The sequence below is a fragment of the Gavia stellata genome, chromosome 12 (assembly GCF_030936135.1).
Source record: "Gavia stellata isolate bGavSte3 chromosome 12, bGavSte3.hap2, whole genome shotgun sequence".
Classification (NCBI taxonomy): Eukaryota; Metazoa; Chordata; class Aves; order Gaviiformes; family Gaviidae; genus Gavia; species Gavia stellata.
Genome location: NC_082605.1, coordinates 658,904 through 680,639, shown reverse-complemented (window position 1 = coordinate 680,639; position 21,736 = coordinate 658,904). Strand labels below are relative to the sequence as shown.

Genomic DNA, 21,736 nt, shown 5'->3' with positions numbered 1-21,736 from the left:
GCACCTCCGAATGCGTGACCATCCCAAGGCTGTAACATTTCCCTAGGTTCAGCAGAAGCAAAGGGAACTCGCAAAGTCATTGCAAATCAATGCCCTCTGGAGCCTGTGTTTTGCCCCTCCGTTTACATTCTAGGATGGTCATAATCCCATTTTCCCAGAGTCATGGGTTTCCTCCCCCTTCTTGGTCACCCTTCACATTCCAACATTTCTTTTGTTCTTGCCCACCTTCACTTTCCCGGCTTGCTAGTGCTCTGCGTGGAGGCTCTCTCTGACCCTTTGAGACAAGTTTTCCCACTGAACAGAACTTACGAGGCCAGATGGAGAGCACGTCGGGGTGCACAGCTGTTTGACCAATTGCCCCTTTGAATGACATGGAGAAAAACCACGCCTGCATCAGGGAGTGCCACCCCAGCTCTCCCTCCCCAGCTCAGCACCCATACCCGGGGGGGACAGAGTCAGGCCCTCTCAGGAGGCATTTGACCCTTGCCCTCCCCCTTTGCCTTTTCTCCAGCATGGGCACCACTTGCATGCCCCCAGTCTTCAGGATTTGTCTCCCACTTATGGACCCTACAAGAGTGCTCAGTACCTGGATTCTTTTGAAAAAATTCATATATGCCAGCATGGTGGGCTTCCCCGGGGCTGGAGAGCACCGCCAAGCATCAGAGAAAGGTAAAGCCTCAGCAAGGCTCAGGCACAGAGGATGCAGAACGGCGCAGGTTCCCTCTAAGCCTGTGCCGGATCTGTGAGTCAGCGCATCCCTGCGGGCCTCAGCTGACAGGAGGGATCCACCCCGTTGTGCCTAGGGCCTCTAGGGAGTCACAACAAGCTCTGGGATGCAGGTGCTGAGGGACATACATTCGATCAAGAGTCACATTTCCCATCATCTCCTGAATCTGGTTCAGACGGGCTCGTTCCCCAAAAGGCAAGGTTCCCAAAGTCCTGGGAACTGGACAATGGGAGGTGAGCAATATCTCAGTGCATCCACAGGTGTTTATAAGTGTTTCTCTGGCACACTGATGGTGATAACCTCCACACCCCACAGATGGCAATCATCCTCAGAGAGCTGTTCCTGGCTTCTTCTAGAACACTTGCTCTGTACTAATAGTTTTGGGTTGTGCTGCTGACACGATGTGCAGTAGCAGGCACTGGGGGAAGAACCCGCAGACACAGAGTGATTTTGATTTATGACACTGGATGACTGAAGGACAGCAATTACCTGGCACGCCTGTTGCTTAAATTGTTTCTTCATCAGAGGCTGGCACTGTGTGACTGCTTCCTTCTTGAAATGCCTCCTTCTCCCCAGTCTCATGATCCTTCTCTTTAGAAAGAAAATGGCACAGTGTGATTAAAAGTAACTACTCCTCATCAGGAACTGTGTTCCTTCAGGAGGCATCTTCAGGAGGCAATACTTCTCAAAATCCATTAGTTAGAAAAAAAGCCTGAGCATTTGGGGATGCACCTACTCACTAGTCCGTGTCATTCATGGAGAAAAAATTAAGCACTAGACACTTTTTACCTTACCAGTACAGACAGAAAAACCCGACCTGCTGGGAGACCAGGCGTTTACATGTGAACTTCTTGTTCACATTCCACTTAGTGCATTTTTGGCAAACTGCAAGTTCATGAAAAATTACTTCCTTCAAAGAGGACAGGAAAAAGCTGTAGCCAGTTCAGCTGGGGAAAGTGCCCCAAGAGACTGGTTAAATATTCTTGCTTCTGGTAAAAGTTGTTTTGGATACAGGTGAAAGGTTTGCAATTCTCCCTAGGGTTGTCCTCTCTTAGCTCTTTCAGTTGCCTTAGGAGTAATATTGAGTCACGTAATCCAGTATTATTCAGTTAGTCCTAATGTTGGGAATCTCACGTTCTACAGTGTTTTTTGTTGAATTTATTTTGATTTCCTGGTAGCAAGAACGGGGGAAGATCCCTGTGGAGTGGCTGGAGAGCAGCCCTGCAGAAAGGGATCTGGGGGTGCTGGTCGGCAGCAGGCTCAATAGGAGCCAGCAGTGCGCCCTTGCAGCCAAGAGGGCAAACCGCATCCTGGGGTGCATCAAACACAGCATCACCAGCCGGGCAAGAGGGGATTATCCTGCTGTATTTGCCGTTGGTGCAGCCTCACCTCGAGTACTGTGTGCAGTGCTGGGGCCCACCATTTAAGAAGGGTGTGAAGGTCCTTGAATGCGTCCAGAGCAGGGCAACAAAGCTGGTGAAGGGGCTGGAAGGAATGTCCTATGAGGAGTGCCTGAGGAGTCTGGGCTTGTCTAGTTTGGAGAAAAGGAGGTTGAGGGGTGACCTCATTGCTCTCTGCAGCCTCCTGAGGAGGGGACGTGGAGAGGGAGGTGCTGAGCTCACTTCCTGGGATCCAGTGACAGGACATGTGGGAATGGTTCAAAACTGCATCAGGGTAGGTTCAGACTTGACATTAGGAAACTTTTCTTTACAGAGGTGGTCAATGCCCCAAACCTGTCAGTGTTTAAGAGGCATTTGGGCAATGCCCTTAATAATTTGCTCTAACTTCTGGTCAACTGTGAAGTGGTCAGGAAGTTGGATTAGATGTAGGTCCCTTCCAACTATTCTATTCTATTCTATTCTATTCTATTCTATTCTATTCTATTCTATTCTATTCTATTCTATTCTATTCCCCCATGTTACTGCTCTGCTTTACACCAGGTGGCAAGTCTGCAGGTGAGAAACCTGTCCTGAGCCCTGTAGCTCGTTGTCCTCAAGCTGCCCCTGCCCACAGCAGGGTCCCGGCAAAGCGGGAAGCACTGTTTTAGGGGAGTGACGGGACATGGGGTGCGGGTGAGTAGGAGGACGGTGGCAGTCTGCCCAGTGCCCTGCCCTTGGTTAACTGGTGCTACACCAGTGTGTGGGGCCAGGCACTTGCTCTGTGTTTCCTGTCCCACCGACGTGAGCAGAGAGGCCCCTTTGACCTTCTACTCCACTTTCTCAGATGACTTCTCTGGTGGGATTTGGGGTGCCTGGAGGGCAATAGGGGGGGCCGGTGTCAGGCTGTAAGTAGAGCTAAGCATGGCCAAGTTTTGTGCTAGGGACCGGGATGGCCCCATGTGACCGCTGCACAGGACAGGGTGGCTTGGGGGTCTTGCTGGTGCAGGATGAGGCCTATTCCCTGCCCTCCTGCCAGCCCTGGTTTGGGAAAGCTCTTGGTGGTGGCTCTGAGCTCTTTCTCGCAGCTCCCTGCCTTGGGCGAGGAGGTGCTGAGCACCTGGTACTCACAGGGTGTCTGGTACTGCCTGGCATCAGCAGATAGGGACAGGATGAAGTTGTGCACGTAGACCCTGAACAGGTTTTCCAGGTTCTCCCACTCCGCTGCAGGCAGGGCCGGGTAGACCCATGGGTGGAAGTAGAGGATCTTCCAGGTGTATTTCTGCAGGGCAGCAAAGACGATGTCCTCCAGGGTGGCCCAGGCCGAAATGTCCACAAAGTTGGTGTTGTGGAAGGTGAAGGTTTGGAAAAGGTAGAGTTTACAAGAGCCTGTGGGGAGAGGGGGGAGAGGAAGCAGCATTGGGGTGCATGAGGATGAAGGAGGCAGCAGGGGCCAGCTGGCTCCAGTGCTGGTGGGTGGCCCCGGGAGGAAGGGTGGCTTGCAGTGTCCCTGGGGACAGGCAGGGGAAGATGGGGCAGATGGGCAGGATGGGGGAAATCGCCTGGTTTCACTCAGTTTGTGGTTTCCTGCCCCGGCCTCTCTGAGCCTCTCCCTGCTTCTCTAATTTCCTTTTCTTAGCCCTCCACTGCCACAATGTGGCCTTCTGGGAGCTGTCACTTAGGCGCGTGGAAGGGACGGCAAGAGGGACCTCAGTCCTGGTTTGGGGTAATGCTTCCCCCGGCTTCCCCCGGCAAGGAGCACCCGTGCCAGGCCCGGATCCACTGGAGACCCGCACACAGTGCAGGGGCTGGGGGGGCTGGGAGGGAGGGGCATTTCACCCCAGTTTAGGGGCTCTCGGGGGGTGCTCGAGACCAAAACCTAACAGGAGGCAGGAGGCTGAGTTCAATGCTGCAGCGCTGAATGAGGCTTTGGTAGTAAGCAGGGCAGAGTGAAGCCTGTTCTGGAGTCGTGGGTGCCCCCCTGGCCAGGGCGCAGTGAGCGCCTGCCCCAGAATGGGAAACACAGGCTGGGGATGCAGGTGAATGCTCGCTGTAGCTGCAGGAGGAGCCTTCGGAGTGTTATTTCACAGGGGGAGAACACAGAGGATCCAGGGACCCTTCGGTTGCAAGAGAAATGATCCCGCAGGCTGAGGGCGGTGCCCAGGACCTGCTCAAGGGGTTGGAGCCCGGTGCAGGGCTGTTGTGCTGCGAGGGGCTGAGAACTCCTGCTGCCCACAGGCTCCCTGCAGGATGAAGGCGTCTTTGGAGGCACCCCAGCACCCCAGGCCTGGCTGAGGGACCCCTTGCCCCTTGGCTGCTCAGGCGCCTGAGCCCCAGCGCCAGTGGTGCTGGGCTGGGCAGGATGGTGTGGGGCAGGGAACCCTGAGCAGGTGGGCAGGGATGGGGCACCTTTGGGTGCTGTGGGGTGGGGATGGGGACAGTGGCTTCTCTGTGCCCGCCCCCGCCACCTCTGTGGGGTCCCGCAGTGCAGGGATGGGAGCAGGTGGGGGTGAGCCAGGGCTCCCACTTACCCTCTGGATCTGCCCACGTCCCAGGGAGGAGAAGGAGAAGGAAGAGGAGGAGGAGGAGGCGAGGGGGCTGCATGGTGCCAGCGGCAAGTGTGCAGGAGCAAGTGTAGCAGGAGGAGGAAGGGGCCACGGGAGCCATGACTGCACACTTTTCCCCAGAGCTGTTTTGCCTGGGTAGCTCTGGTGGTGCCAGTCTCACGGGGCGGCCCCGGTAGCCAATGAGGCTGGTGCTGAGGTTTTGGGGAGGGCCTGGCTGGGTGTGTTCCCCAGGGGGAGGTGGTGTGGCTGGTGGAGGGCTGGGCTGGGGCGCTCTGGATGGTGGCTGCGAGTGCCAGGGGAATTTGGGTGCATGTGAAGTCATCCCTCTTGGCTGCAACAGCACCCTGACACCCAAGGAGATGTAGGCTGAGCCCAGCTCATGGTGGCCTTCACCTCCTCCTGTGGTCACCCCCAGGGGTTTACTCTGTAGACCCCTGGCAGAGTATTGGATTTACGTGGCAAGGTTTTGGTAGCAGGAGGCCTGCAGGGGTGGCTTCTGTGAGAAGATGCCAGAAGCTGCCCCCACATCCACTAGAGCCAGTTCCAGCCAGCTCCAAGACAGACGCACCACTGGCCAAGGCTGAGCCAATCAGCGATGTTGGTAGTGCCTCTGTGATAACATATTTAAGAAGGGGTAAAAACAGCTGCACAACAGCAGCTGGGAGAGAGGAGTGAGAATATGTCAGAGAAACAACTATGGAGACACCAAAGTCAGTGAAGGAGGAGGAAGAGGAGATGCTCCAGGGATTGGAGCAGAGATGGTGCGCATGCAACCTGTGGTGAAGGACCGTGGTGGAGCAGATACCTACCTGCAGCCCGTATGGAGGACCCCATGTCAGAGCAGGTGGATGTGCGTGAAGGAGGCTGTGACCCTGTGGAGAGCCTGTGCTGGAGCAGGCTCCTAGCAGGACCTGTGACTCCATGGAGAGGAGCCCACGCTGGAGCAGGTCTTTTGGCAGGACTTGTGACCCTGTGGGGGACCCGTGCTGGAGCAGTCCATTCCTGAAGGACTGCACCCCATGGGAAGTACCCACGCTGGAGCAGTTTGTGAAGAACTGCAGCCCAGGGGAAGGACCCATGCTGGAGAAGTTCGGGAAGGATTGTCTCCTATGAATGGGACAATAAACTGACGGCAATCCCCATTCCCCATCCCGCTGTGCCGCTTGGGAGGAGGAGGTAGAGAAGTTGAGCTCAGGAAGAAGGGAAGGGTAAGGGAAAGGTGTTTTTAGATTTGGTCTTCTTTCTCATTATCCTACTCTGATTCTGATTGGCAATAAATTAAATTAATTTCCCCGAGCTGAGTCTGTTTTGCCCATGATGGTAATTGCTGAGTGATCTCCCTGTCCTTATCTTGACCAACGAGCCTTTTGTCGTATTTTCTCCCCCTTGTCCAGCTGAGGAGGGGGAGTGATAGAGCAGCTTGGTGGGCACCTGGTGGCCAGCCAAAGTCAACCCACCACACCATCCTTCTCGGGGGCATGTTGCTCAAAGACAGAGTCCCCCAGAGCCTCAGCGTGGCTCTTTCATAGCTGTCAGGCATATTGGGAGGGTGACTGTTCCCCATCCCTCCAGCTTTTGCAGGGGCAGGAATCAGGCATGGGGACAGGAGTTGGGAGTGGAGGAGATCCTGACCCAAAACCATCCCGGACAGAGGGTAAGATCAGCACTGGAGCTGGAGCAGCTTCGTGCCTACTCAAAATGCCTCCCTGTGTCAGGGGACTGGAGATGTCACTTGGGTCCTCCCTTCCCCTTCTCTCCCCAGTGAAACAGCTCAAATCCCTTCATCTCTCCCTGGTTTGTGGCCTGCTCCATCCCCCATCCCACTCGGCAGCCACACGCTGATCTGGCCCCAGGTTGTCACTGCTCTTCTGCCAGGGACAGACACTGGCCACAGAGATGCCGAGATGTGGGAGAGGTTGGTTGGAGGAATTTCTTTTCCTGACATGCCAGAAGGGAGTGTCCAGGAAAAAGGAGAGTCTTCCTGGCCACAGTGTGGGCTCTCTGCAGGGCGCTGGGGGGTTTCCTGGGGGGACCTCGTGCGGGGCAAGGAGAGTCAGAGCCACAGGAGCCACATGAGGCTGGGGAGGTTTGTAGCTGTTTAATGCGGTGGTTTTCCAGAGCAAACCCCTGTCAGTGCTGGTGGGTTGGGGATGGGAGATGAGATGAGCAGGGAGAGCTGACAGCAAGGGATCTTGTTGCTGGGTGGGCAGCCAGGCCTCAAATGATGATTTCCTGGGTCTCCCACGTGGCCTCATCACTTTTCCTGCAAGGGGGGACCACCATGAGCCACGCTTGGGGCCGGGGAGTTCATCCTTGCGGAGCTACTGCTGCTGCAACCCCTGGCCCGACCCATCTGCCCGTAAACCTGAGAGCAGACAGTGGGAGGGAGACCTCACCTGTGCTTCCACCACCAAAACCCCCCGGCAGAGGCTGCGGCCACAAGGAGCAGCACTGCGATGGTGATGCCAATGGTTGGAGCTGCGCTGCGGTTCTCTGGGACTGGGAGAAGAGGGCGGCCACATGAGTGTAGCAACACCAGGCAGGAGCTACCCCTCACAGGGTCAGTGGCTGCTACCTGCACCCTGCACCCCATCCTCAGGGGTGGCACCTACCCCATGGGATGAGGAGGCTGCGGGTGCCCAGGCTGCGATGGCGCACGCGGCAGGCATAGCTGTGCCCGTCATGGGGGGCCAGGGCCAGGATGCTGCGGAGCTGGTAGGTGAAGTCGGCGTTGGGCAGGATGGTGCTGGTGTTGAGCACTGGGCCTGGCGGCACCTCCTGGCCATCCCGCAGCCAGGCCACACTGATGGGCCGTGGGTAGAAGCCGGTGACACAGCAAACCAGCAGGAGCTGGTCTGGTCTGGGTGTGCAGGCGAAGACCGTGGCCACGGGTGGCTCTGGGGGGCAGGAGCAAAGGGGTGGGGGTAGCCCTGGTGGGGCACTGTTTGGCCCCAGTGTGTGCGGGGCTTTGGGGTGGCCGTGCCAGGGTTGGGGTGGTCTTACCTTGTCTCTCCAGATCAGCCCTCCCGTACTTGCACAGGGTGAGGATGTAGCTCTGGCATGAGATGGAGAGGAGGTGCTCCAGGAGCCCTGTGACGGCCTTCTTGCTGTTGAGGGACTTGCTGACCAGCTCTGCTAGCCGGGATGACTGCCGGGGCTCCCAGTGCTGCCTCTCCACCTCGAAAGCTGTGAGGTCTCTGCCACCCTCCCCGACATCCATGAAGCCCCAGCTTGTCCTATTGGGGTGCAGCACACAGCCCACACGGATCTGGATCACCAATGGGTCTGCCAACGGCAGAGCCGGTGGAGAGGTCCCGTGAGTGTGTGGGGCATGGGTGGCACAAGGCAGGATGTGGCTGCAGGCACGTGCAGGGGTGCGATGGACAGCGGGGTACGATGGACAGCAGGGTGCAATGGGCAGCAGGGCATGGGGCTGTGCTTCAGGGAGCCTTGGGACACCCTGCAAGCCTTCAGTGCCCTTGGAAGGCCTGAGTGGATACAGGGCCAGTTAGCGTGAGGTGGTTGCTCAAACAGAATGTTGTCCCCCAAAATATTTGCCCCCAACTTTCTCTTTCCCTGATCTCTGCTGTGTGGGTCCTGCAGCTCTGGTAAATTTGGTGGCAGCTCCCCAGTGTGCAGAAGGGTTCCCCTGTGCCAGATGGCAGGAGTCCTGAGGGGTGCTTTTGGTTCGCTGCCCTCCCGCCCTGCTAGCCATGTGCCCCGTCAGCCGCAGCATTTCCCATTACCCTTTCAGGAGCTGTTGCACCCTATGAGACCCCACAAATGCCACCCTGATGGGGAGGAGGGCACAGCTGGAACCCAGGGAAAGGGGCTGGGGCTCTGGCTGGGGTTGTCCCTGTACTCACAGTCCAGTTGCACCTGCTGGATCATTTCGTGCACGTATCGGACCATATTGCGCAGAAAGAGTTTGGAGTGGGACTTGATCTTCTCTGCATCACCCTCAGCTGTGGCCTGGTGGGCCCAGGGCCAGTGGAAGCGGATGTTCCAATTGGCAGGATCCAGTGCAAAGATGGGCATGTCCCCCAGGAGAGCCACCCCGGACACCTCAGCAGAGCTGACGTTGGCGAAGAGGCTGGTCTGGAGCAGCTGGAAAACCTGCGTCTCTGCTGGGAAAGAAGATGGGGATGAGAAAGGCTGCAGGAAAGAGAAGATTGGGGGTGGGGCTGGAGGGGAAACAGGGGGTCCAGAGTAGATAGAAGGAAGGCATTTTTGAAGCTTAGGGTGGTGAAACACTGGCACAGGTTGCCCAGAGAGGTGGTAGATGCCCCATCCCTGCAAACATTCGAGGTCAGGTTGGACAGGGCTCTGAGTAACCTGATCTAGTTGGAGATGTCCCTGCTCATTGCAGGGGAGTTGGACTGGGTGACCTTTAAAGGTCCCTTCCAACCCAACCCCTTCTATGATTCTATGCTCTTCACCCCACACCACGGGGACCCTCAGCAGCCTGCACCCGGCCCTTCCTGGGCAACCCCCCCAGCCATGTCTTCACTGGACTCCCACGTCCTCGCCCGCTTAGGGTTGCTTTCCTGTCTGAACTTCCTTTGCCCCTGCTGCTCTTTTTCCTTCACTATTTTACTTTCAACAAGGTATTTCTCTCCCATACAGGATTTCAGGCACCTCATCCCGTCCCCACCTCCCTCCTGCCCAGCACCTGCCATCTGGCTGCGCAGAGCGGATGGTGGGGGGGGCACCTCAGCACTTGTTTGCGGTGATGCTTTCCCCAGAAGAAGCACCCGTGCCAGGACTTGAATCTGCCAGAGACCTGCACAGCACGCAGAGGATGTGGAGGATGGAGAAGGGGAAAGGGCATTTTGTCCAGGTTTGGGGGCTCCCAGGCATCGGGAACTCAAGGAGACCAAACCCTGACAGGGGCAGGAGAGTAGCCCAGCCCAGACATCAATCCCATGTACCAATGTCTGCTCCTGCACCCCCCCGCCCGGAAACGTGAGGTCTCACGGGGCTGTGGTGAAACGCTCTGTGCAACAGCAGGGCCTGAAACACCCTCTCACAGGTGCAGCTCCCCAACAAACAAGGGGCTGCTGGAAGGGGCCCACAGCACCACGTGGAGCTGAGACCCCCCGCCGGCACCCACGGGCTCCCTGCAGGAGGAAGGCATCTTTGGGGGAACCCCAACACCCCAGGGCTGGCTGGGGACCCCTGGCCCCACTTCTGCTTGGGTACCCGAGCCCTTGTACTGGAGCCGGTGGGGCATGAAGCCCCGAGATGGAGGCAGGAACAGAGCAAGTGGGCAGGGACAGGGCACCTTTGGGTGCTGTGTGGTGTGGATGATCCCCTTTGGTGCTGGGGATCATCCCCCTGCATGCAGGGGACAGTGGCACAGCCGTGCCTTTCCTGAGAAACCTGTGGGGTCTTCTGACCGGGGGGTGAAAGTGGTTGGGGTGAGCCAGGGCTCCCACTTACCCTCTGGGTCTGCCCACATCGCAGGGAGGAGGAGGGGGAGAAAGAAGAGGAGGTGAGGGGGCTGCATGGTGCATGCGGCAAGGCCAAAGCAGCAGCAGTGACTGCGGGAGGAGGAAGCACCCGTGGGGTCCCACGCTTCAACCCGGCGCAGCAGTCACGGCATTGGCTCTCCGCAAATGGGACCAGTGCGGATGTGTCGGGGAGGGCCCCAGAGGTCCCGAGCTGGGGGCTGGGGACATGTGGGAGGGAGGAAAGCCAAAATAAGGTCTTGAGCATGAAGTGCCGCAACAGGCTGGGGCTGGGGAGAGCCCAGCCAGGAGGAGAAGGCAGGGAAAGGGAGGCCCAGGAAATGGCACTAGGAGAAAACGGGTGCTCAAGGCCCTGAGCTGGGTCCCCCTGACTCCCCCTCCCCACCAATGGCACTTCAACCCCATCCCCATTCTTGTGGGATGCATCAGCTCTGATGGAGGTGACGACGGCTTTTGGGTTTTAGCCCTGACTGAAGAAAGACAGCCGCTGTCCTCTCAGCCCCGCACAGGGAGGAGGGCTGCTCTGGGCCCCTCCCTGGCACCTCCAGCTCAGGCTCCTCCTGCACCGTTTGCCTAACCCTGGGGATGGGGCTCCGCAGGGAGGAGGTGACAATCAGTTCCCACCCAGCCCATGGCTGTGTGAACAGTGCTGGGGAGCTCCAACTCTCCCGTAAACGCCTCCAGGAGAGGGCCTGGGGCTGGGCTGCAGCCTGGCACACCCCTTTCCTTCCCACCGTCTTTGGTGGGGAGCCTTGACCCCCTCCTCAAGTGCCCCCTGGCAGTGGGAACAGGAATGGTGGGGCCATCCCCCTGGTCTGTCCCCATTGTCACCAGTGTCCAGTGCTGGAGGGACAATGGGGTGACCAGAGCTGGCCTCACCCCCACAATGTCCCCTACCCACTGCTCCTCCTCCCCGGCTGTCCCCTGGTGCCTCCCCCTACCCTGCAGTTTCTCTTCCCCTTTCCTGGGGGTGCCTGCGTTGGGGGCGAAGGCAGAACCAAAACCACAGCCAAGGGGAAGTTTGATGTGGGGCACCCTGGTAACCCCCAAACACAACCGGGGCCAAGGTGTCCCCTCTGCAAGGTTGCACGGCACCATGTGACCCCTCTATGCACAACTGGGACCAGGTGTCCCTGCTCCATGTCTTCATTTTGGCTGTCCCCAGCTGTGGTGGGGACATGGGAAAGGCCCATATGGGGCTGCTGCAGGCTGAGTCCAAGCACCCCATGACACTGAGTCAGATATGGGGAGACAAGGGCACCAAACCCCTTCCCTTCCGCGGAGCTGTCCCACAGAGAAGTAGGGACACTGCGGTGGCCTGGTGCGCCCAGAAATGGCACCAACGGTCCCACTTCCCCAACAGCTCACCTCGGCGTCACCCAGGGGATGCCCGGCCATGCCACCACAATGTCGACATCCCTCCCGGCAGGGCCACCAGTGCTGGGGTCAGAGGAGACTGTTTGGCTGGTGGGATGGCGAAGCGCAGCCATGGGCTGGCCAGTGAGGGAAGGGGGAGGGGGATGTTTGTCCACGCAGTCCTATGACGCGACCATTTGTCCTCACGGTCCCCCCTAAGGTGACCTGTTGGTCACTTCTTGCTGAGCAGCTGACCGGCCATTAGCAGGCTTCTGGCTTGTGCAGGTGCCTGGGAGGTCACTGGTGGCTGAGTAGCTGATAGGGCAGGAGCAGGCACCTGCCTTGTGCAGGTGCATGTGATGTCACTGACACCTGTCCTCCCACTTTGCAGTCTCCACTTCCCTCATTATCATCACAGGTTACAGTTATTTCCTTTGATGCAGTGGCAACGACATGGGAGGTTGCGCTCAGTGCACAGCCATTTCTTTTGGCCACTCCTTAATCCCTAAATTTTTATTCTGCTCCTTCTTCCTTCTTGCTTATTTCCTTTGCTTCAGAATGGGTCCTCTATGGCCACAGTCCCTTTAGGGAAGTACCTTCTGTCATGGTCTTATTTATAGGGCACAGTGCCTTTGGGGTGTACCTACTCTTCCATGGAGCACCTCCTATTGCTTTGCCCTTGCTGTTCCTTTTTCTGGGTGTTTACTTCTCTTTACTAAATACGTTGTCACAGAAGTGCCACAAACTCCTCTTATTCAAAGGAGGTGAGCTGACTGGAACCAGCCATCATCAGCACAGGACACTTCTGTCATTAAGGCACAGCTGTCATTAAGAAACATATAAGAAACCTGGTCATAACCCTGCCTCCATTTGGGAACTGCTTTTAACTGAGAATCTTGTCCTTGGCTCCCATCTGTGCTACACAGGAGCTATGTCGCAGCTCTGTTTGTGGCAAGGTTGTACCTCCTCATTCCTGACACCAGTCCTGTCCCATTGGCTTGACTGGATCTGAATTGCCACCTCAGATTTGCTAGGTGATCACTGGACTCCTGGCTGATGCTGGTTACAAGCTCCAGACCTGATTCTTACTCTGAGTTTGCTGATTTGACTTCCTGGCTCCTTGTTGGTGATGTAGCAACCTTTGTCCCGTGCCGTAACCCTCAGTTCCTAGCTCACCTTCCCTTGTAGAGCAGCCAGTTCTTGACACCATAGCTGTCAATGGAATACAGTGGGTTTACCCTAGGGCCGCCCAGGGAGCATTTGTACAGGAAGAATGATGTATTTGTAAATCTTGGCCACCTGGTCTTTGCTGGAGCTACGCCAGTTTCACATCAGCTGGAGACCTGATTCTTTGTCCTCAGTGATGCTAAGTTATTTTGTCCTTGTTGTGAAATGAGACATTTTTCCCAGTGGTTTAAGTGATCCAAACTACAAACTGGTTTTATATCCCATTAGGTAAACTGTCCAACTAGTCAAATTGGCTTTGATCCACTGATATATTTTAGGCTGAGAAGCCTTTCACTTTCAAAATTATTCTTCCCAAGAATGGGATGAATCGTACCTGAGAACTGCCTGCCTCTCTCCACTAAGTGTTGATGGAGCCTAGGTGGCCAGACCCACGCAAAATGTGAACGTGCCTATTGGCACAGAAGATGAACCTCTTCATTTCCACCCCTCCCTGGTTTTGCTTTTTAATGATGCCTGTCTTCTGTTCATATAGAGACCTAAAGCCATCTAGACACCAAAATGAAGTGCCTCAGAGTGGGGGACAACTTACCATGGGTGATTTCACATAATGATACAACTTGCCCTGTTTCTCTTAGTATGTGCTGGTTTTGGCTGGGACAGAGTTAATTTTGATTAACTCTAACACTACCAGCTAGTATGGGGCTGTGTTTTGGATTTGTGCTGAAAACAGAGGGATAACACAGGGATGTTTTAGTTACTGCCGAGCAGCGCTTACACAGCATCAAGGCCTTTTCTGCCTCTAACCCCACCTCACCAGCGAGTAGGCTGGGGGTGCACAAGAAGCTGGGAGGGGACACAGCCAGGACAGCTGTCCCCAACTGACCAAAGGGATATTCCAGACCATAGGATGTCACGCTCAGCATATAAAGCTGGGGGAAGAAGAAGGAAGCACATACTAAACTTTGAATGGGTTTGGTAGTACACAACACTTAATTGCTTCCCTCATATTTCTTGGTTAAAGTTTGCTGAACAAACACAGAAAGTTGGATATTTCACAGTAATGAAAGACACCTCAAGGGAGAAACTACTGTCAAGGAGCAACGTAGACTTTTTGCCTCCCCTGTACTTTCATTTTCTCAAATACATCCATCATCTCCCACATTACATTATACTATGGGTGTAAAAACAATTTAAGGTTTCTCTTAGCTTTTCAGATAGCTGAACTTAAGTCTTGGTATAAACTGTAGCAACAGGCTGTCCCCCTATAACAGATGTAAATGAGTGCACTTATCAATCCTGATACTAGTTAAAGAAACCTTGGTAGGTGTGAATTTTCTAGCCAAACAACATTGTCTTTATTGTAGGTGATAATAGCTGAGCCACTTTAGTGGAAGAAACATTCATTTCAAGGACACAAGTCATCTCATACTAGCATAAGTTTCAAAGCTTGGGGAAGAGATTCATCCCCTCAAGTCACTATTTCTAAATACTAACTGTAAAGGTACAAACCATTTCCTAATTGCAGACATCTGGTGACATTTGACATACCCAAGGATAATGAGCATGGCCTTGACTTATTACTGCAGAAGGCCAGGTTTCACATGTCCTTTCTGCCACCTTTGGTGGCACAAGGCACCAGTGCATGGGCAAATGAGTCAAACCCCATCTAAAAGCTTGTGCAGAAATCACTGAAGGGCTGATCGCATACGTCTCATCTGTTAGCAATGGAGCTGTCACCCTAGACTAGAGGTGTCTGATGTCATTTTAGGTGATCCAGCATCTTTTTCCTGCTTCAAAGCAGTTCAGTTTTCCTCTGTCATTCCTCTCAACCTCAGGCAGACATGTCAGATAGCCAGGGGCATTTCTGAGCACACTAGACAGATCTGTTAAAACAAGCGAAGTAACACCTATGTGTCTTTTCCATGAATGCCTAAAATGAGAGAGGATGAACCCTAACCATGGAGTTTAAACATGCTATAAGCCTAAGGGGAGAAATCTCAGGACCAATTCATTCTGTGTTGCAGGGTGACAGAGGCTCTTCAAGTGGTTAAAGGAGAGCAATGTTAAAAAAAAAAATAAGCCAGGGAATGCATCTGAAAATGAGCAAGACTTCAGTTCAGTCTAACACAGTGAGTGATAACAACTTGTCCTCAAGCATGGAGAATAGGGTGGTTCTTTCCCCCTGGGCCTTTCATCCCATTTTGTCTAGTTGTCTGGAGATTAAAGCGTTGTTCCAGAAAATCCTGCTATCCAATGATTAAGAAACAGAAGGTAGCTACCCTTTATTTAAGGAAGTGTTTCTTGTTTTCTTCTCTAATTGGCTACACAAAAACCCTCCTTCCCAACTTTCTTTTTATGAGCATTTTCTTCAAAGCCTTCTTCACATCTTGATTTCTTACGCTGCAGATCATTGGATTCAACATGGGAGTTGCCACACCATATACCACTGGTACAATTTTGTTCATATTCAAGGAAGTCCTTGCTGTTGGACTCGAACACATGAAAATCCCTGCCCCACAGCACAATGAGAGAACCATGAGTTGGGAAACACAAGTGGAGAAGGCTTCAGTAGAAGGGGTTTCCAGGACGATGATGACAATATAGATGTAAGACATAGCAATAGGGAGGAAGGTGCCCAAAATCACCAGAGAAGAAAGTATCAATATCAACTTTTGCATCACATACGTGCCCATACATGTCAATTGCAGCAGTGGTACAGTATCACAGAAGCGGTTAACTACACTGTAGCCACAGAAAGGTAAACCGGTCAGTAAACCGGCAGGCATCAAAGGTGACAGACAGCCTCCAATCCAGCAAAGGAGGATGATCTGGGTGCTTGTTCTTCTACTTGTAACAGTAACCTGAGGCTGTAGCATATGGCTGTGTATTTGTCACAGGCCATCACTGCAAGTAGGAAACACTCAGCTATCCCAAGGATGAAGAAGAAATAAGACTGCAAGACACAGCTTGCAAAACAGATATTCTGATTCCCACTTAGCAGCATGGAGAGCAACTTGGGGACTGTGACTGAGGTATACGTTATACCAGGAAGGACAACCACAGGGAAAAATACATGGGTGTCGGAGATGACATTCCAGACGTAAAGCCATGATGATGATAATGTTGCCTATTATGATGATGATAATGTTGCCTATTATGATGATGAGATAAAGAACTAAGAAGAGAAAGAAGAGTGACAGTTGTATTTCTCTAGAGCTGGGAAGTCCCAGGGTGACAAACTCTGCTGGGGATCTATGGTTGTATGACTTTCCTATGGCCTGCAAGGGTAAACAGCAATAGCATCAGATGTTGTGCATGCTTTTCAAAAAAAAAATTCTGGGGAGAGGTGAAGTATGTTTTCCTTTCCTGACTGCATACGCTTTGCCATATTCATGGTGAAAGTCTACCCAGGGACGTCTGTATATGACCATTCCTCCGATTAGCCGGAACTGAATCAGAGAGAAGTAAGATGCCTACAATATGAGCCTTTGGGATAAACAGTTCATCTCTTGTTTCCTCCTCTGTATCTCAGAAATACAGTTCTTCATAAATTTTAGGCTGGGATTCACCTTATCTAACTTTAGACACCTTCCAGGTAAATACCTACCTGTAGTAAAAGGTACCCAAAGAAACAGGCACCTATGTGTGGTTTTCCACTGTGCCATTCCACTGCCCTGTTTTAAACGACTGCATTTGGCAGGGCGGGTCCTTGGCTGGTTCTCCACCTGTTTTGAAGGGAACCAAGGATGAATGGCTGACATGTAGACATTCTGGCTGCCTGCATGTCCTAGATGAATTCTCCCCTCTCTTAGAGGCGGTAGGATGGGATTCCCTTGCCTAAATATGAACGTTAAGTATTTTTAAGGCATACTTGCACACCTGATATGGTTTGCAGATGCCATTTTAGAGCAGGGCAGGCTTCCTGAATGTCTTGTGTCATACCTGGCACCATGGTGTGGATTTCTGGGAAACATATGTTTAGTTCTCTGTATCCTTCCTAAACTTATAATGGACCATACCCTAGAGTTCTACAATGTGGCCATCTTTCTGTTGCTACATGTTTAGCCACCTCTTATGGCCAACAGGAAACAGAAGGTATTTATAGGGTTTGCTTCCTATCATTTCATGTTACCTGAAAAGTAAATTAACATAATCCTGCAAGTGTCCATTTAAATCACCTTGCTAAGTCAAAAACTGTCCGTTCAGAATTTCTTGCAACAGAGAAGAAATAGCTGTTTCCTACAGGTCATAGAAAGGTCTAGTTTTCATAATCTTTGAACAATGGGGTCGCAAATTATAGCTCTGTATTATTATGAGGACCAAGGCAGAGTCGTAAGCTTGGATGGAACATCATAGCAACCTTGATTTCAACAAAACTATACCAGTTTGCCTGGGAAGGAAAAGGTTTGTGATTAGGAACAGGACACAGCTGGTTTTGTGAGCAAGGCTGACCAACTTATAAAAAATATAGAGATGCAATAATTGATGCATGATTTTTCTACAAATGCATAGCTGTATAGAAATTCTTATCTTTTTAATAGATGCTTAGTCTACAGCAGAGAGATTCTCTTTTCTCATCCTATTTTTCATTGGTTTATATAGAAGTACCTACTATACCTTTTCCCCTGTTTAAGGCATTGAAATTTAGGTATGACTAAATTATCTGGTTTGCTTCAGCATTAAGAAACACAAATGCTCACGATGAATGTTGCTGAAACAAATTTTCTGTGGATTTCTGAAACTCGGAGCAGGACTTCATAGAGACGTAGAAGTGAACTGTCTCCCCAGGCTTTCCTTGTAACAGATGATGTTGTCTTGTTTAGTATCAATGGAGTCCAGGCCTGTTGCAGGAATTATGCAGCTGCCACTTAGTCCATGTTAGGAATTATGCACATGTCACCTCAACGGGGCTCGGCCCCAGGTTCCTGCTTGAAGAAGACAAGTCACCAATCCACTGAGTAAATAAGTGGTTTATCTATCCGACATGCAGAGCAGCTCGAGCTGGGTGCCTCCAAAGAGGGACCTCTACTGCAGCTCACACACCCCAATTATAGCCGTACCACCCATCACCAGATCCCCAAGTCCAATCACTTAATTCTGGTCGGTGGTCTCTTGATTTCTTACTGGTTTTCTTGATCGCTGGGCTGGCCTTCTTCTGAAGTTACCTGATTCGCTTGGAATTGTTTCCTTGGTCCTTTTCTTCTTCATTCTGCTCGCATCTGCTGGTTTCAGCTAGTTCTGCGTTTGCAGCATTAGTTTTATGAAAAATTTTACTCTCAGACAGCTCTTGCAGCCTAAGGCTTCAACTACTTCAGCTTCTAGTGCTAAGCAAGGCTATTAATCCTAACAATTCTCAGCAGTCCTCCCTTTGTTTTTATAGGGACACCTGCTTTATAACGGTCATCAAGAAAGGTACGTCTATACCCCTGCATACTCCTAAGTATTATTTTTCTCAGACAAGTCTGAAAACATTGAAAAAAAGAACAAGAGCATAACAACTACAGGAAGCAACATCTTAATAAGAGTGGCTAATAGGCTTGATAACCAAGAATTAAGCTCCCGATGGCTGAACAGTGTTTCTCACCAATCTTTTGAGGGGCCTGGGTGTGGATGGGAAACTGACAACTGCAAGCAGAGGCATTAGGGGAGGAAAAATGGAGTTGGTCCACCATTGCTTGTACGGAGGCAATAGCCAAATTAGAGTTAGCTGCTGTACTATCACTAAAAAGTGTCAAACAATAGAAGAAGCCCAGGGAATATATGGTACTGGGAGTTGACCTGCTAGGGTTGCCACACATTTTGGCACAATTGTTTTAGTTCTTGATGAATGTAGATATACACAAAGTATTACGAAAAGGACGCAAGGAGCTTAAAGAGTATCAATATCACAACTTCCCACAACTGTCAAAACCTATAATCAATACAAAGGCTATATGATTAGACATAAACAGACTAAGCAACCACAGATATCTATAATTCATCAGGATGTTATTCCTAAATTGTCAATACCCTGTATTGTTGCAAAGCTCTTCTAACTGTTAGCGGCTGGTGCAGCCTGCACAGCACCAGTTTATGTGTCTGGAGGCACCTTCTCTAGTTATACTTCCTCAACTTCAACCCTGTTGACAACATTCCCAATGACCTTTAAAACAATTAGTAGTACACCTTCTAGGATGACATGGACCACAATTGTTACAGGATAACCGAAGCCAGCCGTGCTGATAAAACCTGAGTTCTCCTCCTCTTGGGGGATTGCTTGGATGTATAGCAGCTCTGTATGGATGATGAATACACCAAACAGGACACTGTCCTCTTTTAACAGCGTCCAATGGCCCACTTGGCCATGCAGCAGGAGCCTCTCTGGTCCAGGTACCTCTAGAAAGGAAACAAAAGCGACATGGTTCCAGAATTCCTTCCTCCTTAGGGAATTCGAATGGTTCCAGCCTTAACTTCCCTGGAAGGATTGGTGGGGTTCTACGTTGCTGGTGGTTATTCAGTTAACTAATGTTCCTTAGGAATTCATTTAACGTGTGGGTGATGAAGCCAATTCTCTTTCCCTGTAACTTTTACAGCAAAATAAGCAGTTAATAAGTATATAGACCCTCCCATTTAGGGTCCAACTTTGTTTTGTGAGAGTGGATTTTTGTCATCACTGCATCCCCAGACTGGATATCATGTACTTGCGTTCCTGCTGGAACCGACTGAAACCATTGGGTTTGCACCCTATTTTGTTGTAGATGGTTTTGTATCCCCAATACAAATCTGGTAACTCGTTCATCTCCATCTAAGAGGCTGGTCATAGCAGGGACAAGGGTCTCAGGTATAGCTAAAAGCCTGGCAAACACGATTTCTGCTGGTGACAAGCCTAGAGGTTGGCGAGGAGTATTTCTGACATCCCATAACAGTATTCCTAAAACTTCAGGCCATTTCAAACCTACTTGACTACAAGTTCAAGCAACTTTATTTTTAAGAGTCCTGTTCAATTCTTTCCACCTGTCCTGAGGACTGCGGATGATATGGAACACGCAGCTGTCGCTGTCTTCTTAAAGTTCTATAAACGTTGTTTAGTACTTCGTCTGAAAAATGAGAACTTCTACCAGATTCTATGGTTTCAGGTATTCTGTATCTGGGAATGATTTCCCACAAGAGTGCTTTGACGACTCCCACAGTATCAGCCTTCCTGGTGGGAGAAACTTCTACCCATCCTGAGAGTTGATCCATGATTTCCAGCAGGTGCTAAAGTCCACTCACGGGAGGCATGTCAGCATAATCTATTTGCAGTCCTTGAAATGGGACGTATGCCCATGGTCATCCTCCAGCCTCCTGTCTGGGCTTTGCATGGGAAAAATTCCAACATGTGGGACAAGAACTCACAATCCTTATTACTGCCACACTTATTCTGGGGGCTGCCCACATTCTCTCAACCTGGTTGACAATTGCTGCCATCCCTCTATGTGTTTTATCGTGAAACTACCTAGCAAAGTCATTAAATATTTTCTTGGTAAAATGGGTTTTCCTCCAGTAGTCCAAATTCCAGTTTCATCCTTCACAGCCTCTCAATTTTCCCATCGAGCCCGTTCTTCCTGAGTGACCTCTGCATATATTTGGGCTGGATTATTAATACCTGGCCAATCATTGGTAGAGAGACTTGTTATGGCGGTACACTCATATATGGGTTGGTGGGCAGCAGCTTTTAGCTGCTCTACCTGCCAGTTCATTATGCCTTTCAATTTTGCTGGATCCTTTGGTATGAGCTGGACAGTGTACTACAATGATTTCCCTTGGAAGCTTAATAGCTTCCAACAGCATTCCGATTTCAGTCCCATTAGAAATATTTTTCCCTGCCAAGGCAAGGAATCCTCAGTCTTTCCATAGCATACCCATTGCATGACACACCCCAAAGGCATATTTAGAGTCAGTATAAATAGTTACTCACTGATTACGTCCCCACCAGGTTGCTCTTGCTCATGCAGTTAATTCAGCCCCTTGGGCACTCACTGAGGGCTGTAGATGTTCTCCTTCAAGTACCTCTAAGTCTCTCAGCACTGCATAGCCCCGTGTGTCATTTTTCCATTCATGTAGTATGAAGATCCATCAATGAAAAGGGTTAGATCCCAGTTCTCACACAGAAGCACACAGAAGCACAGAAGCCAGGAGCACAATCATGATGCGGCTCACCGTCACAGGAAACAGGCAGTAAAGTTGCTGGTTTCAACGTATTACATCTTTTTAAAGTAATATCATCCGCATTTAAAATCGTTAATGCATAACGACGCGCTCTTTGTGGGGATAATGCTTGTGTAGCATGTCGTTTAAGAATCAGTTCCACTTCATGCGGGACATACGTGGTTGCTGGGTGACCCAGAGCTAATGGTCTGCTTCTTTCTATGACAGTCGCTGTTACTGCTATCGCTTTAACACAGGAATTATTCCCGGCTGCTACAGGATGCAGTTGAGTTGAGTGATAACCCACAGGACGGCAGTGTGGACCCAGCTGTTGAGTAAGGACTCCACTGGCCACTCCTTTGTTCTCGTGCACAAATAACTCAAGGGGCTTGGCATAATCCAGTAATCCCAGTGCCAGAGCAGAAGCTAAAGTGCCTTTTATACCTTGGAAAGCCTTTTCTCTCTCTGGACCCCACCATATTGGCTCCACTTCCTCTGCCTTGGTAGCCTCTGTCAACGGCTTGCTTAACTCCCCTAGCCCCAGTATCCAGGATCTGCAGTATCCTACTGTGCCTAAAGATCCTCGCAGTTGTTTCTTTGTTACCTGTTGAAGTATTTCTACAACAGTCTAGACCCATTCTGGGTCTACTAATCTTTGTCCTTCTTTTAATATAAATCCTAAATATTTTTCTTCCTGCTGACACAGCTGAAGCTTAGAAAGAGATGCACGGTGACCTTTTTCTCCTAAAGTGATACATAGACAAATAGTGTCTTTCAAGCAATCTTCATATGTCTTGTTGACAAGTAACAAACCCTCTACGTATTGTACGAGCGTAGAACCTCTAGGTAATATAGTATCTTTCAAGTCATCTTTAAGCAAACGGG

The 21,736-nt window shown here is 51.4% G+C and overlaps 2 protein-coding genes across 2 annotated transcripts in view; both read right to left on the bottom strand.

Moving 5' to 3' along the window:
• The window catches only part of LOC132317903 (T-cell surface glycoprotein CD1b-3-like), a 118,225-nt gene extending 113,518 nt beyond the window's left edge, over positions 1-4,707 (bottom strand). Inside the window, exons 1-2 of the mRNA XM_059823410.1 lie at positions 4,635-4,707; positions 3,235-3,492 (exon numbers count right to left, since the gene is read on the bottom strand). Of these exons, the coding sequence (XP_059679393.1) occupies positions 3,235-3,492; positions 4,635-4,707 (331 nt within the window). The remainder of the gene's footprint in view (positions 1-3,234; positions 3,493-4,634) is intronic.
• Positions 4,708-6,887: 2,180 nt separating this feature from the next.
• LOC132317902 (T-cell surface glycoprotein CD1b-3-like) lies at positions 6,888-10,179 on the bottom strand. Its single transcript, XM_059823409.1, has 6 exons — positions 10,113-10,179; positions 8,537-8,797; positions 7,674-7,955; positions 7,283-7,567; positions 7,067-7,163; positions 6,888-6,933 (listed from the first exon to the last, which is right to left on the bottom strand). Exons 1-6 carry the CDS (start codon positions 10,177-10,179, stop codon positions 6,888-6,890), a joined length of 1,038 nt encoding a protein of 345 aa, XP_059679392.1.
• Positions 10,180-21,736: the final 11,557 nt, after the last annotated feature.

What these genes read in the sequence shown, in the direction of transcription:
- LOC132317902 (XM_059823409.1), bottom strand. Translation starts at nt 10,179, where the DNA reads ATGCAGCCCCCTCACCTCCTCTTCTTTCTCCCCCTCCTCCTCCCTGCG. An exon ending in CAGCCTCCTCATCCCATGGG is followed by an intron (nt 7,164 to 7,282) that starts GTAGGTGCCACC and finishes TCCCAGTCCCAG; the next exon opens with AGAACCGCAGCGCAGCTCCA. An exon ending in TTTTGGTGGTGGAAGCACAG is followed by an intron (nt 6,934 to 7,066) that starts GTGAGGTCTCCC and finishes CCCCCCTTGCAG; the next exon opens with GAAAAGTGATGAGGCCACGT.